Source organism: Haliotis cracherodii, unplaced genomic scaffold, assembly GCF_022045235.1.
Source record: "Haliotis cracherodii isolate W230 unplaced genomic scaffold, xgHalCrac1.p SCAF_1, whole genome shotgun sequence".
NCBI lineage: Eukaryota > Metazoa > Mollusca > Gastropoda > Lepetellida > Haliotidae > Haliotis > Haliotis cracherodii.
Window position 1 is genome coordinate 70178735 of NW_027266264.1, and position 12526 is coordinate 70191260.

Sequence of the window (12526 nt, forward strand, 5' to 3'; positions counted from 1 at the left end):
TGCTGTCAAGCACTGCATTGTCTGGTCCATACTAGATTATCTGCAGACAGATGTCATAATTCATGTCACTGAAATATTGCTCAGTGCCACCTTAAGCAGGAAACAAACACTCAGCACTGACCGGATTAACGTGGTTTCGCCACATCACTACGGTGTCTGAAATCTACAGGGTGTCGTCCCTTGTGAGCTGACATACCCCACTCACTGACTCATAGCTCATATCACTGACTGCGGTTGAAAGAAGTTGTACAACATTATCAAGAGTTGTTTACGTCTTACAAAACACATAACCCAGAGAGAGTTGTCCCCCTTGCAAGACAACCTGATTATCAGAAAAACAGGCCTCCTCAAGCCTCCTTTGAGGCGTTTGTCACAGAGAGGTCGGAAAAACTGGATCTTAATTTGATTGAAAACAAATATGAATATCCACTGCACATTACACAGATATCAAATTTCACAAAAACACCGGCTCAGAAGAAAACTGAGTGAGTGAGTGAGTGAGTTGGGTTTAACGCAGCTTTTAACAGTAACTGTGTGTCAGCTTAATGTGGGAGGAAAGCCCGAAGTGATGCAGGTCTCAGACGTTTACCACTACGGTGAAACACAGGAGCACGGGTATGGTGCTGATAAACCTAGAAATAATGGGGGTGAACCGTGATTCGAAACCACGATCATAGGTTTCTGACCTGCCCAAGGGACGCAACTCTACACAGCGAATCACGGCCCTAAGACGACATGGTCACCCGTGCCCCCACAAGCAAACTGAAATACGATCAAATATTGCTATTAAAGTAATAGCTTATCCATATGACTAACAATTATGTTCATGCAAGTTTTGGACATAATGAAGTAAGAAAGAATTGTTAGTTTATTTCAACTCACTTTTGATCAGTATTTGTGTGAGTTGGGTTCAACACAGCTATAACAGTATTCCAGGTATATCAGGATGTGTCATCTCAATGTGGGAGGAAAGCCTTTAAACCATGGACCAACAGGGCACAACACAGAGATTCTTTTGAAAAAAATATTTTATCGAATGCCAGATTTATCGTATAAATAACTGCAGACATAGCTGATTTCACAATTCTAAGTAATGACATGTTTCGTCCACTTTCTTCATAACACAAAACCTCTACTACATTGGAGAAAAAGTTCTCCTAGACATTCTCTGATGTTCCATAAAAACCCAAACAAGTGCCTTTACTCATCGCCACAGCTATCAACTATGAAGTGCTGCTGCAAAATGATATTCTACTGCTGCCATGGTTATACTGAAAACTGACAACTACTGTGAGTGAGTGAGTTTGGTTTTAGCAATATTCCAGCAATATCACAGCGAGGGACACCAGAAATGGGCTTCACACATTGTACCCATGTCAGGAATCGAACCCGGGTCTTCAGCGTCACAAGCAAACGCCGTAACCACTAGGCCACCCGACTGCCCCGGCACCTCCTGTGAGTGACACTGAAATGAACTGTGGTCTTAGATCTGAGTGCTAAAAGTGTAAAGGCTATGAACAGACAAACGGATGACAAATCATGGCTAATCATATAATCTCACTTTGACTGTCACGATAAGGTCATGGAAACAACACATTTTCATAACATGATAAACTTTCACCAATAGTAAAATAAGGTATTACCTCTAAAGAGAAAATTCTTTTATTAAATACCCATCATTTATCAAATTTTACCACAGTAATATACAATGTATATAAATATTTCATTCACCAAATTATGCAAACTGTCAAATGCCTGATTTTGCATGATGTTTCAGCACTGTGGAGACCATTAGCAGGGGTAGAGCAGGGGTACAGACACCGAACAAAGCATGTGCTGTTCCATGTCTTAACGTCATTTCATCTGCTGCTTACAATAGTTCTGATAGACTTCTGAAATGGGAAAGCTCTCACTGACAGCAGTCATATACTGAACAATGAAAATAGGGCTCATGGATATTTTGGGGGTATTTTTTGCAGTGAACTGACCACACAATTTCATAAAAATATCCCCCCAATATTAATGATCCTCAGTTTGTTTTTTTCAGTAAATATTATACCTGGAAAATAAAGCAACAATGTTTTCTTGCCTTTCTGATGCTTCATCATCATCATGTTCATTTGGCCACTTTGAATCATTTCAAGACAGAATCTGACAAAACCAACCATTAACATCATCAGTGTCATAAACAAAACAAACAAACAAAAGACTTACTTCAATTTCAAGAAACATGATCAATATATGATTGTGTCATGATATTTCTACATTCAGAGACTAAATGGCTTCAGTGCCTGGGGTCATACCATCAGGAACAGCCCTCCAAGCATCTGACGTGACACAAGGGGGGGTATAACTGTCTACATCAGGAACAGCCCTCCCAGCATCTGGCGTGACACAAGGGCAGTACATCTGTCTACATCAGGAACAGCCCTCCCAGCTTCTGGCGTGACACAAGGGCAGTACAACTGTCTACATAAGGAACAGCCCTCCCAGCTTCTGATGTGACACAAAGGCAGTACAACTGTCTACATCAGGAACAGCCCTCCCAGCATCTGGCGTGACACAAGGGCAGTACATCTGTCTACATCAGGAACAGCCCTCCCAACATGACATGACACAAGGGTGGTACATCTGTCTACATCAGGAACAGCCCACAAGGGTGGTACGTGTCTACATCAGGAACAGCCCTCTTAGCATCTGACATTACATAAGGGCAGTACAACTGTCTACATCAGGAACAGCCCACCCAGCATATGACACGACACAAGGGGGTACAACTGTCTACATCAGGAACAGCACTCTGAACGTTCTGACATGACACACACATTACTAGTGAGTGAGTGAGTAGGGTTTTATACCGCTTTTAGCATATTCCAGCAATATCATGGTCTACATCAGGAACAGCCCTCTCAACATGATATGACACAAGGGCAGTACAACTGTCTACATCAGGAACAGCCCTTTCAGCATCTGACATGACACAAGGGCAGTACAACTGTCTACATCAGGAACAGCCCTCCCAACATGACATGACACAAGGGTGGTACATCTGTCTACATCAGGAACAGCCCTCTCAGCATCTGACATGACACAAGGGTGGTACGTGTCTACATCAGGAACAGCCCTCTCAGCATCTGACATGACACAAGGGCAGTACAACTGTCTACATCAGGAACAGCCCTCCCAACATCTGACATGACACAAGGGTGGTACATCTGTCTACATCAGGAACAGCCCTCTCAGCATCTGACATAACACAAGGGCAGTACAACTGTCTACATCAGGAACAGCCCTCTCAGCATCTGACATAACACAAGGGCAGTACAACTGTCTACATCAGGAACAGCCCTCCCAGCATCTGTCATGACACAAGGGTGGTACATCTGTCTACATCAGGAACAGCCCTCTCAGCATCTGACATGACACAAGGGTTGTACGTGTCTACATCAGGAACAGCCCTCCCAGCATCTGACATGACACAAGGGTTGTACGTGTCTACATCAGGAACAGCCCTCCCAGCATCTGACATGACACAAGGGTGGTACATCTGTCTACATCAGGAACAACCCTCCCAGCATCTGACATGACACAAGGGTGGTACATCTGTCTACATCAGGAACAGCCCTCCCAGCATCTCACATGACACAAGGGCAGTACAACTGTCTACATCACGAACAGCCCACCCAGCATATGACATGACACATGGGGGTACAACTGTCTACATCAGGAACAGCCCACCCAGCATATGACACGACACAAGGGGGTACAACTGTCTACATCAGGAACAGCACTCTGAACGTCCTGACATGACACACATGTTTTTTGTAGTACATGGGTTTTATACCGCTTTTAGCATATTCCAGCAATATCATGGTAGGGGACACCAGAAATTGGCTTCACACATTGTACCTATGTGGGGAATCGAACCTGGGCCTTCGAAGTGACGAGTGAATGCATTAACCACTAGGGTACTCCACCGCCTCACATGCCTTATTAGGACAGTTACAATTCACCGAAACACTGGTGAAACGCCATACTTTGTGCTTCAGGTCAGGTATTGATATAAAACATCACATATTCATGACATGTTATATGGTATGAGAATGAAATGTAAAATACAATATTATGATGGTACAAAATTTAAAATAAATTGAAACATAAATTTCTAAACTTATACCTGTTGTCATTCTCTTTGATGATGTAAGTCTGCAATGCAGCTACTTAGCATGACAAAGGATGACATCACATGGTCTCCAACATGGCCACCTTACTAACAGGGCTCCAGATAATGTCTTAAGCCGCTGAGTATTTATTCAGTGAAAAGTTATCATTCACAGTAGGTAAAGACATCTTTCTGTAGGTATTCAATATGTTTTAACTCCCTTGGGTCCATTGGCTATCTTTACAAAAATGAGTAGACTTTTCTTTAAGATAATTCTGGTGACTTCTAATTTGTATTAGTTCACAAGAAGCCCTAAGTGTGAAACATGTCATCTTCCCGAGGCAAGGGAGTTCACTGACTGCAAACAAACAGTTTCCACCCTTGCGGAACTAGGCTGGAATTTCTGAACTCGATCGTAGTACCACCAGTGGCTATTATGAGTTATGTCCCTTCTATGTCCCTTCTATTGACCAGTCAGTGATCTGTGTGGCCAATTAACAATAAACAGAGAAGTGACACCTTTCTTATGTTTTTTTCACTATTTACTGCAATACAGTTCATATTCTGTGATGCCTGCATTCAATCAGTGAAAAAAGATCTGTATAGAAATATAGGAAAATACATTACAGGTGAAAAAGATACATGGGGTGATTACGTTGTTACATTTATTGTGTTTTTGACATTTTTCATACATGTTTGTGTGCAAGCAGCTTAAAGATTAATTGGGTAATGGTGCTCTATCTTATGTATTTTACGCAAATATGAAGCCTATCTGGAGTTCTGTGCTATTTAGATATGTATTGTATCTCACCCAAAAATGTATTGTTAAGTCCGACAGGGTACAACCACATGCAATAGCCCGTGTCCACTGCCTCCACCTGTAGCAACTGTCAGCAACCATGGCTCCCAGCAGTATCCATGGCAACACAGCAGGTTCACCAAGACATGCAAGGGGTGCTAGACGATGCCCTACAACATGGGAAATGTTGCCTAACCTAACTTAACATTACACATGCAACTAAACACTGAGATACATAAACACTCTTTGGATCGGTTCCAAGGCAGCTCCCTGCCTGGCTCATACCAGACACAAACACATCTAAAAAGTCATTCAACTATTCCGAAAACAGCACATCAACATTAAACATGATGATAATGTCACTAAAACACAGATTACAACACGATGTACCACATAATGAGATAATGTCCAACACCCATCCCACACTGTATGTCCATTGCATGTCCACTGTATGTCCACTGCATGTCCACTGCATGTCCACTGCATGTCCACTGTACCAAGGAAATCCTCCACATAACCCCATGGTGACCACACTGGACACTGCATCATGACAACCTGACCGCCATCATGTGACTGTCTCTTTTCTGGCCACCTTTCATATCCCTCTCGTGTTTTTTCCGCTGCTGCTCCATCGTCCTCTCCTGGCGTTCGAGTCGCCTCTTCTCCTTCATGGCGGCCTCTGCCTGCCAGGACAGGTCCTCCTGAGCCTCGTCCCCCCAGGCGTTTCCCTCGTCCTCCCAGCTGCCTAGCTCCGAGCCCTGCAAAATACACCATGGCATACAGTGACATAGAGAGCACTTGTCTTGACACCAGTCCTGGGCTGTTTCAGATCAACGCACATTGCCCTTGTCGCTCTGCTCCACAGCATGGACAATCACATGGACAATCAGGGATGCAAAACCTGCATATGTCTGTGATTAGTGATAGACCTATCAATGGAGTAATGATATTCCCTCTGTCACTATGAATCACACTTATTACAACGTAAACACATGCACTGACATATACCATGATACAACATTTGTGTTACTACAAACAGGTGAGATTGATGGTGTTACTACATACAGGTGTCACTGATGGTGTTACTACATACAGGTGTCAGATTGATGGTGTTACTACATACAGGTGTCAGATTGATGGTGTTACTACATACAGGTGTCAGATTGATGGTGTTACTACATACAGGTGTCAGATTGATGGTGTTACTACATACAGGTGTCAGATTGATGGTGTTACTACATACAGGTGTCAGATTGATGGTGTTACTACATACAGGTGTCAGATTGATGGTGTTACTACATACAGGCGTCAGATTGATGGTGGTACTACATACAGGTGTCAGATTGATGGTGGTACTACATACAGGTGTCAGATTGATGGTGGTACTACATACAGGTGTCAGACTGATGGTGTTACTACATACAGGTGTCAGACTAATGGTGTTACTACATACAGGTGTCAGACTGATGGTGTTACTACAAACAGGTGTCAGATTGATGGTGTTACTACATACAGGTGTCAGATTGATGGTGTTACTACATACAGGTGTCAGATTGATGGTGTTACTACATACAGGTGTCAGACTGATGGTGTTACTACATACAGGTGTCAGATTGATGGTGTTACTACATACAGGTGTCAGATTGATGGTGTTACTACATACAGGTGTCAGATTGATGGTGTTACTACATACAGGTGTCAGATTGATGGTGTTACTACATACAGGTGTCAGACTGACAGTGTTACTACATACGGGTGTAAGACTGACGCTGTTACTACATACAGGTGTCAGACTGATGGTGTTACTACATACAGGTGTCAGACTGATGGTGTTAATACATGTTGGTCTGAGACTGTGTTGGTATTTATACGTACAGGTATGGGGATATCAGATGACACTGCTAGCCTGTTGGAGATTGCTGTCTTGTTGATACTAGGTTCATCTTTCTTCTTCAGTAATATCTAAAAACAAAAAAGAATGAATACAAACTTGAATGCATGCAGACAGTTGCCATTTGGGCACATCATCTCTCGTTTGCTGAAAATCTTATAATGATTTTCTCTACGAATCCAGATACAGAAGACTGATTTTTGTATGTTGACACAAGCGAGTTGGTTTTGCCTGGCTATCAAACTTTACTCTTTTTTTCATAAGAAATGTCTTCAGTATCAATCGCATCTAAATCCATCCACATCCACAGCCCCAGTTTTATTCATTTCCCCATGGTCCACAGGAGAAATTAGTTTCCACCCCGTCAACACTGTTCATTTGATAACCCACCTTTGGTGCTTTTTTAAAATCTGGTGTGAGGTCCTGGAAGTAATCTATCTCAGGCTCCGGCTCTGGTTCTGACAAGCGCTTTTGTCGATAGTTACTCGCTGTCACATGACCTGCCATGTGTCCGGTGTGACTCTTGCGACTTGTGTCGTCTATGCCCCAGCTGTCCCACGACTGAAGCTCTGTCTGTGGATCAAACATGGAACACTGAGTTGACTTCAGTTTTTGTTTTGTTTGTTGTTTGTTGTTTAACACCGCACTCAGCAATATTCCAGCTATATGACGACGGTCTTAAACATAATCGAGTCTGGACCAGACAATCCAGTGTTTGACATCATGAGAATCGATCCACCCAATTGGGATACGATGACATGCATCAATTAAGTCATCGAGTCTGACCACCCGATCCCGTTAGTCTCCCCTACGACGAGAATAGTCGCCTTTTACGGCAAGCATGGGTTGCTGAAGACCTATTCTACCCCGGATCGTCTTCACGGGTCGGCTGGTGAGTTGGCCTGGCGGTTATACTGTTTATTTGCCACGCCGAATACAATTGGGATCGATGACATGCATCAACCAAGTCAGCGAGCCTGACCAACCGATCCCGTTTGTCGCCTCTTACGACAAGCATAGTCGCATTTTATGGCAGGCATGGGTTGCTGAAGACCTATTCTACCCCTGATCTTCATGGGTCGAGTTGACTTCTACAGCACTGGTGACTGCAGCTAGGAATTTGAGGTGAGGTAAATTGGGGATTACCATCGCGTTCAAGATTATTTCAGTCATAGAGTGACGTGCATGCAGGTGTGTGGCTGCTTGTACTAGTCCGGACTACAGCTAGTCCTATAGAACTAGCCCGCTGAGATACCATGCCGCAGTTTCACAAGGATACCCACTCACACACAGCAGTATACAGACTCTAAACTGACCAGTCCTTGTTTCATCAGCATAATGCAAAGTGACAGACAGGGTAACAAGTACAATCTTTTAACATCATTTCGTATGACTCGGCCAGGGAATAGAACCACGGAGCTCCCACGCTCTGGGCAGATGCTCTATCCACTCCACCACGGAGGCGGTCTCAGCTCAGATAAGAGACTGACCAATCGATATTCTGGGGCTTCATTTGGGCTCATCAATGCTCATAGTTATAATAAAAAAAATAATCTGGTTTTGCAGCTTTAGCAGAATAAATATCCATCTTGTCTCCATACAAATCCCAGGATGATGAGGGTTGAATGAATATAAAGGAGGACTGACATTATTAACATGGTAAAAGCAAAAAAAAATTAAATTAATAATATATTAAGAAAATGTAAACTTTGTAACTTAACATGCTTAAAGTGCATTGAAAATTTGTTCAAACAGAATTCCCTTTTTCTATTAGTGTGTCCAGCATACAAACAGTTAAGACAACTATAGATTAACGCTAAGTTTTACCTTCATTCAAACATAACTTTAACATTTTGATGTCATCGCCAACACTCAAACATTATTACAAATTTAACAAAACATTTGTTCTATGCAGATAGGGAAAGAAATATATGTCTAACAGTAATTCTGTCTGTGCCTTAACGTTCGTACACAAAGGTCTGAGGCCTCAAAGTACTGAATAAATAAATCGAAAATAAATTAGATCAGTATGCAAGGTGACAAGGATCATGTTGACAGATGTCGAGGCTGTGCTGTGTCCTACCTCGCTGCTGTCCGGCACTGGCATCATGTCAATAGTGGTGGAATCATATGTAGACAGGTGATTGCCAACAGGAATAATTCCCGAGTCAGAGTTTTTTCGTCGGCGACATACCAAACGCTTGAAAGGTGAAAATACTTTGAAGATGAGGCTAATCAACGTCTTGATGATGTTCCACACCACACGAAGCATTGTGCATCAAGTCCTGAAACAAACATAGCAACGATCGTGAAACACTGAGTGAGTGAGTGAGTTGGGTTTAAGGGCGCTTCTTTGAACAGTATTCCAGTTATATCACTGCTTGTCAGCTTAATGTAGGAGGAAAGCCAGAGGTGATGCAGGTCTCAGATGTTTACCACTTCGGTGAAACCCACATAATTGGGCGGAACTAGGATTTGAACCCACAAAAAATAGGTGCCTAAGTGAAGCATCTCTGGACATTGAATTGTGGTGTCTTTTCAAAAGGATTGGGCCACCCGTGACCCCGAAACACTTTAAAGAGTATTCAATGAAACCCATGAGAATGATGTGAGCATGAAGTGAAAAGAAATTGATCTTTTTGGAGAATAAACAATCAACGATGAGGAATTACGGACAATCTGATCCAAGTGAAAGAGTGCTGAAAGCGCTAAGCCTCTGGCAAGGGACTTTAGCACTCTTACATAAGTTTATCATCTAGCTGCAAAAGTTGAGTAGATTATTCGACATATTACTCATTGCCAATTTTAGAAACAAACTATCAACCCTTCAGAGAAACTTCTCTATTGGTCAGATGACATAATGTTATCTGGTCAAGGCTGACTCCAAATGGACTGTTTGGACAAATTTGACTGAATATGATTATCAATAGGACTTAAACCTACAACATACAATACAAATACCAAAATACAGTACCAGGACGGACTTAGCTTACTTTCCTATATTTCACTGTTCAGCAATTAACTATGTTCCAGTTTCATACTGGTATACAAGACATACAGGAAGCATTGTGAGGCCAAAACCTCCTTGTTACAGCAACAATGACATGTGGAAATATCCAAATTCTTTTTACAAATGTTAAATATTGGTTTCTTGGTGGCTGTTTCCAGCTGTAATAAAACAGTTGGGTCGCAAGTGAAACAAGCGTTAGTCAGGTTATCTGAATATGCTGAAAAACAAGTATGGTACTTGTATTTTGCCTGAATATGTAATCATGTTATTAATTGAAAAATTGACATTATTATCATGACAGATAATGTATATCATCAAAACTGGCCCTTGACACTGCATACTTAGACCCATACCTACTGTGATTTTAACTCCTTGAACAGAAAAGAGATGCAAGAGTATACATTCATTATAAATATCCCAGTCTACAATCAGGACTTCATAAAGATACAGATCATGACGGGGCTGTAAGTGTTTTTGTAACCAAACAAAATCATAGCTATGGAGAATTTGTAGTTACTTCCAACTCGTAGACAAAATTAATGGTGAACTCCTAGACAAAATTTACTATTTTATTACATATAAATATTGAAATTTTATGTGGCAAATGTATTGGAAATCTTAAATTTAAAATCTTTTCATTGAGATTCATGTGGAAGCTGTAATTAATCTCTTTCTCAGCTTGGATTTTATGTATCTTCCCTAGGCAAGGGAGTTAACTGACTATAAGAGTCCAGTTTCCACCCTTGCCAAACTAGGCTGCAATTATCCTTCTGGCTGGACTAACGAGTCTATACATACTGATATTGACATCCAGTTCACAAACAACATGGCAACTGTGATGCCGAATTTGTTCGATTGCACGATTTGTGTGTCGTGTGTACCATCAACTGGGCGTCGACACATATTTTCCAAGTTGTGATATGATGCACTTTGCGAGGTGACATCCGTTTTATTACAATAAAGATCTTTAATATCGATGAGATCTTCTTGACTGGGCGCTGACATTTTGTTTGAAGGAATTGCAAATGATATATGAGAGGTGGAATATTATTGGCCAGTAGTGGGAACAAAAGAATAGAAGGGTCAAAACTCGTAATAGCCAGTGGGGGCGCTATGATCGAGCCCAGAAATTCCAGCCTAGTTCGGCAATGGTGGAAACTGGACTTTTAAAGTCAGTGAACTCATTGCCCCGGGAAAATGGGATCCAGGGGAAATCCAATACTCCACTCACCAATCGTCCTTCTCGGCTTGGACATACATACCATATTATTTATTCATAATAATGGATCCTGCAAAAGATATACTAATACTTCTTATATTTTGTATTGGATTTATTTAAAAAAAGAGCCTTCCTAAGAAAAAACTCAGCAACTGTTCTTGAGGTAAACGACTGACATGGATAGTAATTATCATTCAATTCTGATACTGTTGTTGAGGTAAGTGAAAGACATGGAAAGTTATTATTAGTACTTATTGTCATTCAATTCCAATATAAACAATGAGTCTATGAATTCATTCAAGGTTTGTCTAAGAATACACAATAAATTAAGTCTACAAGCTGGGAGTGGTTATGAAATCACCTTTTCCCCCATGACAATCTGTAAAGTTAGGCAAACCAGCCAGAGGACGATAGCATGTACAACAGTCCATGTCACTGGAGTACAATGACACATGTTCAGCTAGATCAGCCATAGTAACCACCCAATCCTCAATAATCATGTTGTTGTTTGTTCTCTAACGCCACACTCTGCAATGCTCCAGCTATTTGACGGTGGTCCGTAAATAATTGAGTCAGAGCCAGAGAATCTAGTGACTGGCATCATGAGCATCGATCTACTCAATTGGGTTACGATGACATGCATGAACCAAGTCTGCGAGCCTGACCACCTGATCCCATCTTATGCCAAGCATGGGTTGTTGAAGACCTGGTCTCATCCGGATCTTCGCGGGTTTATTAATCATGTCATACAACCACAATGGACATAGAATATGGCATCATGTTTCATGGGGATCTATACAAAACTGCTATGGAATGGCAAAAGAGCACAAACCAAGGGACTTCTAAAATTCATGCATATTCATCGTCCAAACCACCCTTTAACTCTCAAGTGAGTTGGTGAGTGAACATTGTTTAATGCCACATAAGCAGATTTGCAGCTATTTGTGGCAATTGTCCGAATGAATACGCGTGAATTTCGATAAACAGTCCTGTGCATCAACTACCATCTGACTACAGCATGTAGGCCTACATAAAGCGGTCTTTGAATACATCCTGTATTGAAACGTGAAAATAATGTGTCCTAGAATTAATTGTTTTCAAGACGATGATTGCTAATAAATAATCTATAATTGTGACAGGTACTGTAATGTTCCCTCCCTTTCCATCAACTAGGCCTAATGATGTTAGTATTGACTGATCGCCATCCAACAAGGGCACAAGTTTGGGTTTGTTTGTGAAAGCGACATAGTTCCAGCTGCCATGATAAACGTTATCAATATCGCCATTGACCAACCTGATGTATCACGCAGTTACTTACAGTATATCACAAGCGTGCCCACGGTTTAAGTGAAAACATCGGGAGATAAATCAGAAAGTCATGTTGAAATATGTTTGCCTGCGAAACGTGAAATGAAAACGTTCACAAATGAGAGTTACTTCCCTTG

At 41.6% G+C, this 12526-nt stretch overlaps 1 protein-coding gene across 1 annotated transcript; it reads right to left on the reverse strand.

Annotated features, from left to right (window-relative positions):
- Positions 1-969: 969 nt before the first annotated feature.
- On the reverse strand, positions 970-12507 carry LOC139466160 (receptor-binding cancer antigen expressed on SiSo cells-like). Its single transcript, XM_071248154.1, has 5 exons — positions 12400-12507; positions 8936-9137; positions 7243-7425; positions 6837-6923; positions 970-5719 (listed from the first exon to the last, which is right to left on the reverse strand). Exons 2-5 carry the CDS (start codon positions 9122-9124, stop codon positions 5507-5509), a joined length of 672 nt encoding a protein of 223 aa, XP_071104255.1. The 5' UTR covers positions 9125-9137; positions 12400-12507; the 3' UTR covers positions 970-5506.
- Positions 12508-12526: the final 19 nt, after the last annotated feature.

Bases quoted from the DNA above. Each gene is read 5' to 3' on its own strand.
- LOC139466160 (XM_071248154.1), bottom strand. From the start codon at position 9,124: ATGCTTCGTGTGGTGTGGAACATCATCAAGACGTTGATTAGCCTCATC. The intron at 7,426-8,935 runs GTAGGACACAGC...TTTGATCCACAG, and splicing joins CAGTGCCGGACAGCAGCGAG to ACAGAGCTTCAGTCGTGGGA. The intron at 5,720-6,836 runs GTACGTATAAAT...TGTATTTTGCAG, and splicing joins CATCTGATATCCCCATACCT to GGCTCGGAGCTAGGCAGCTG.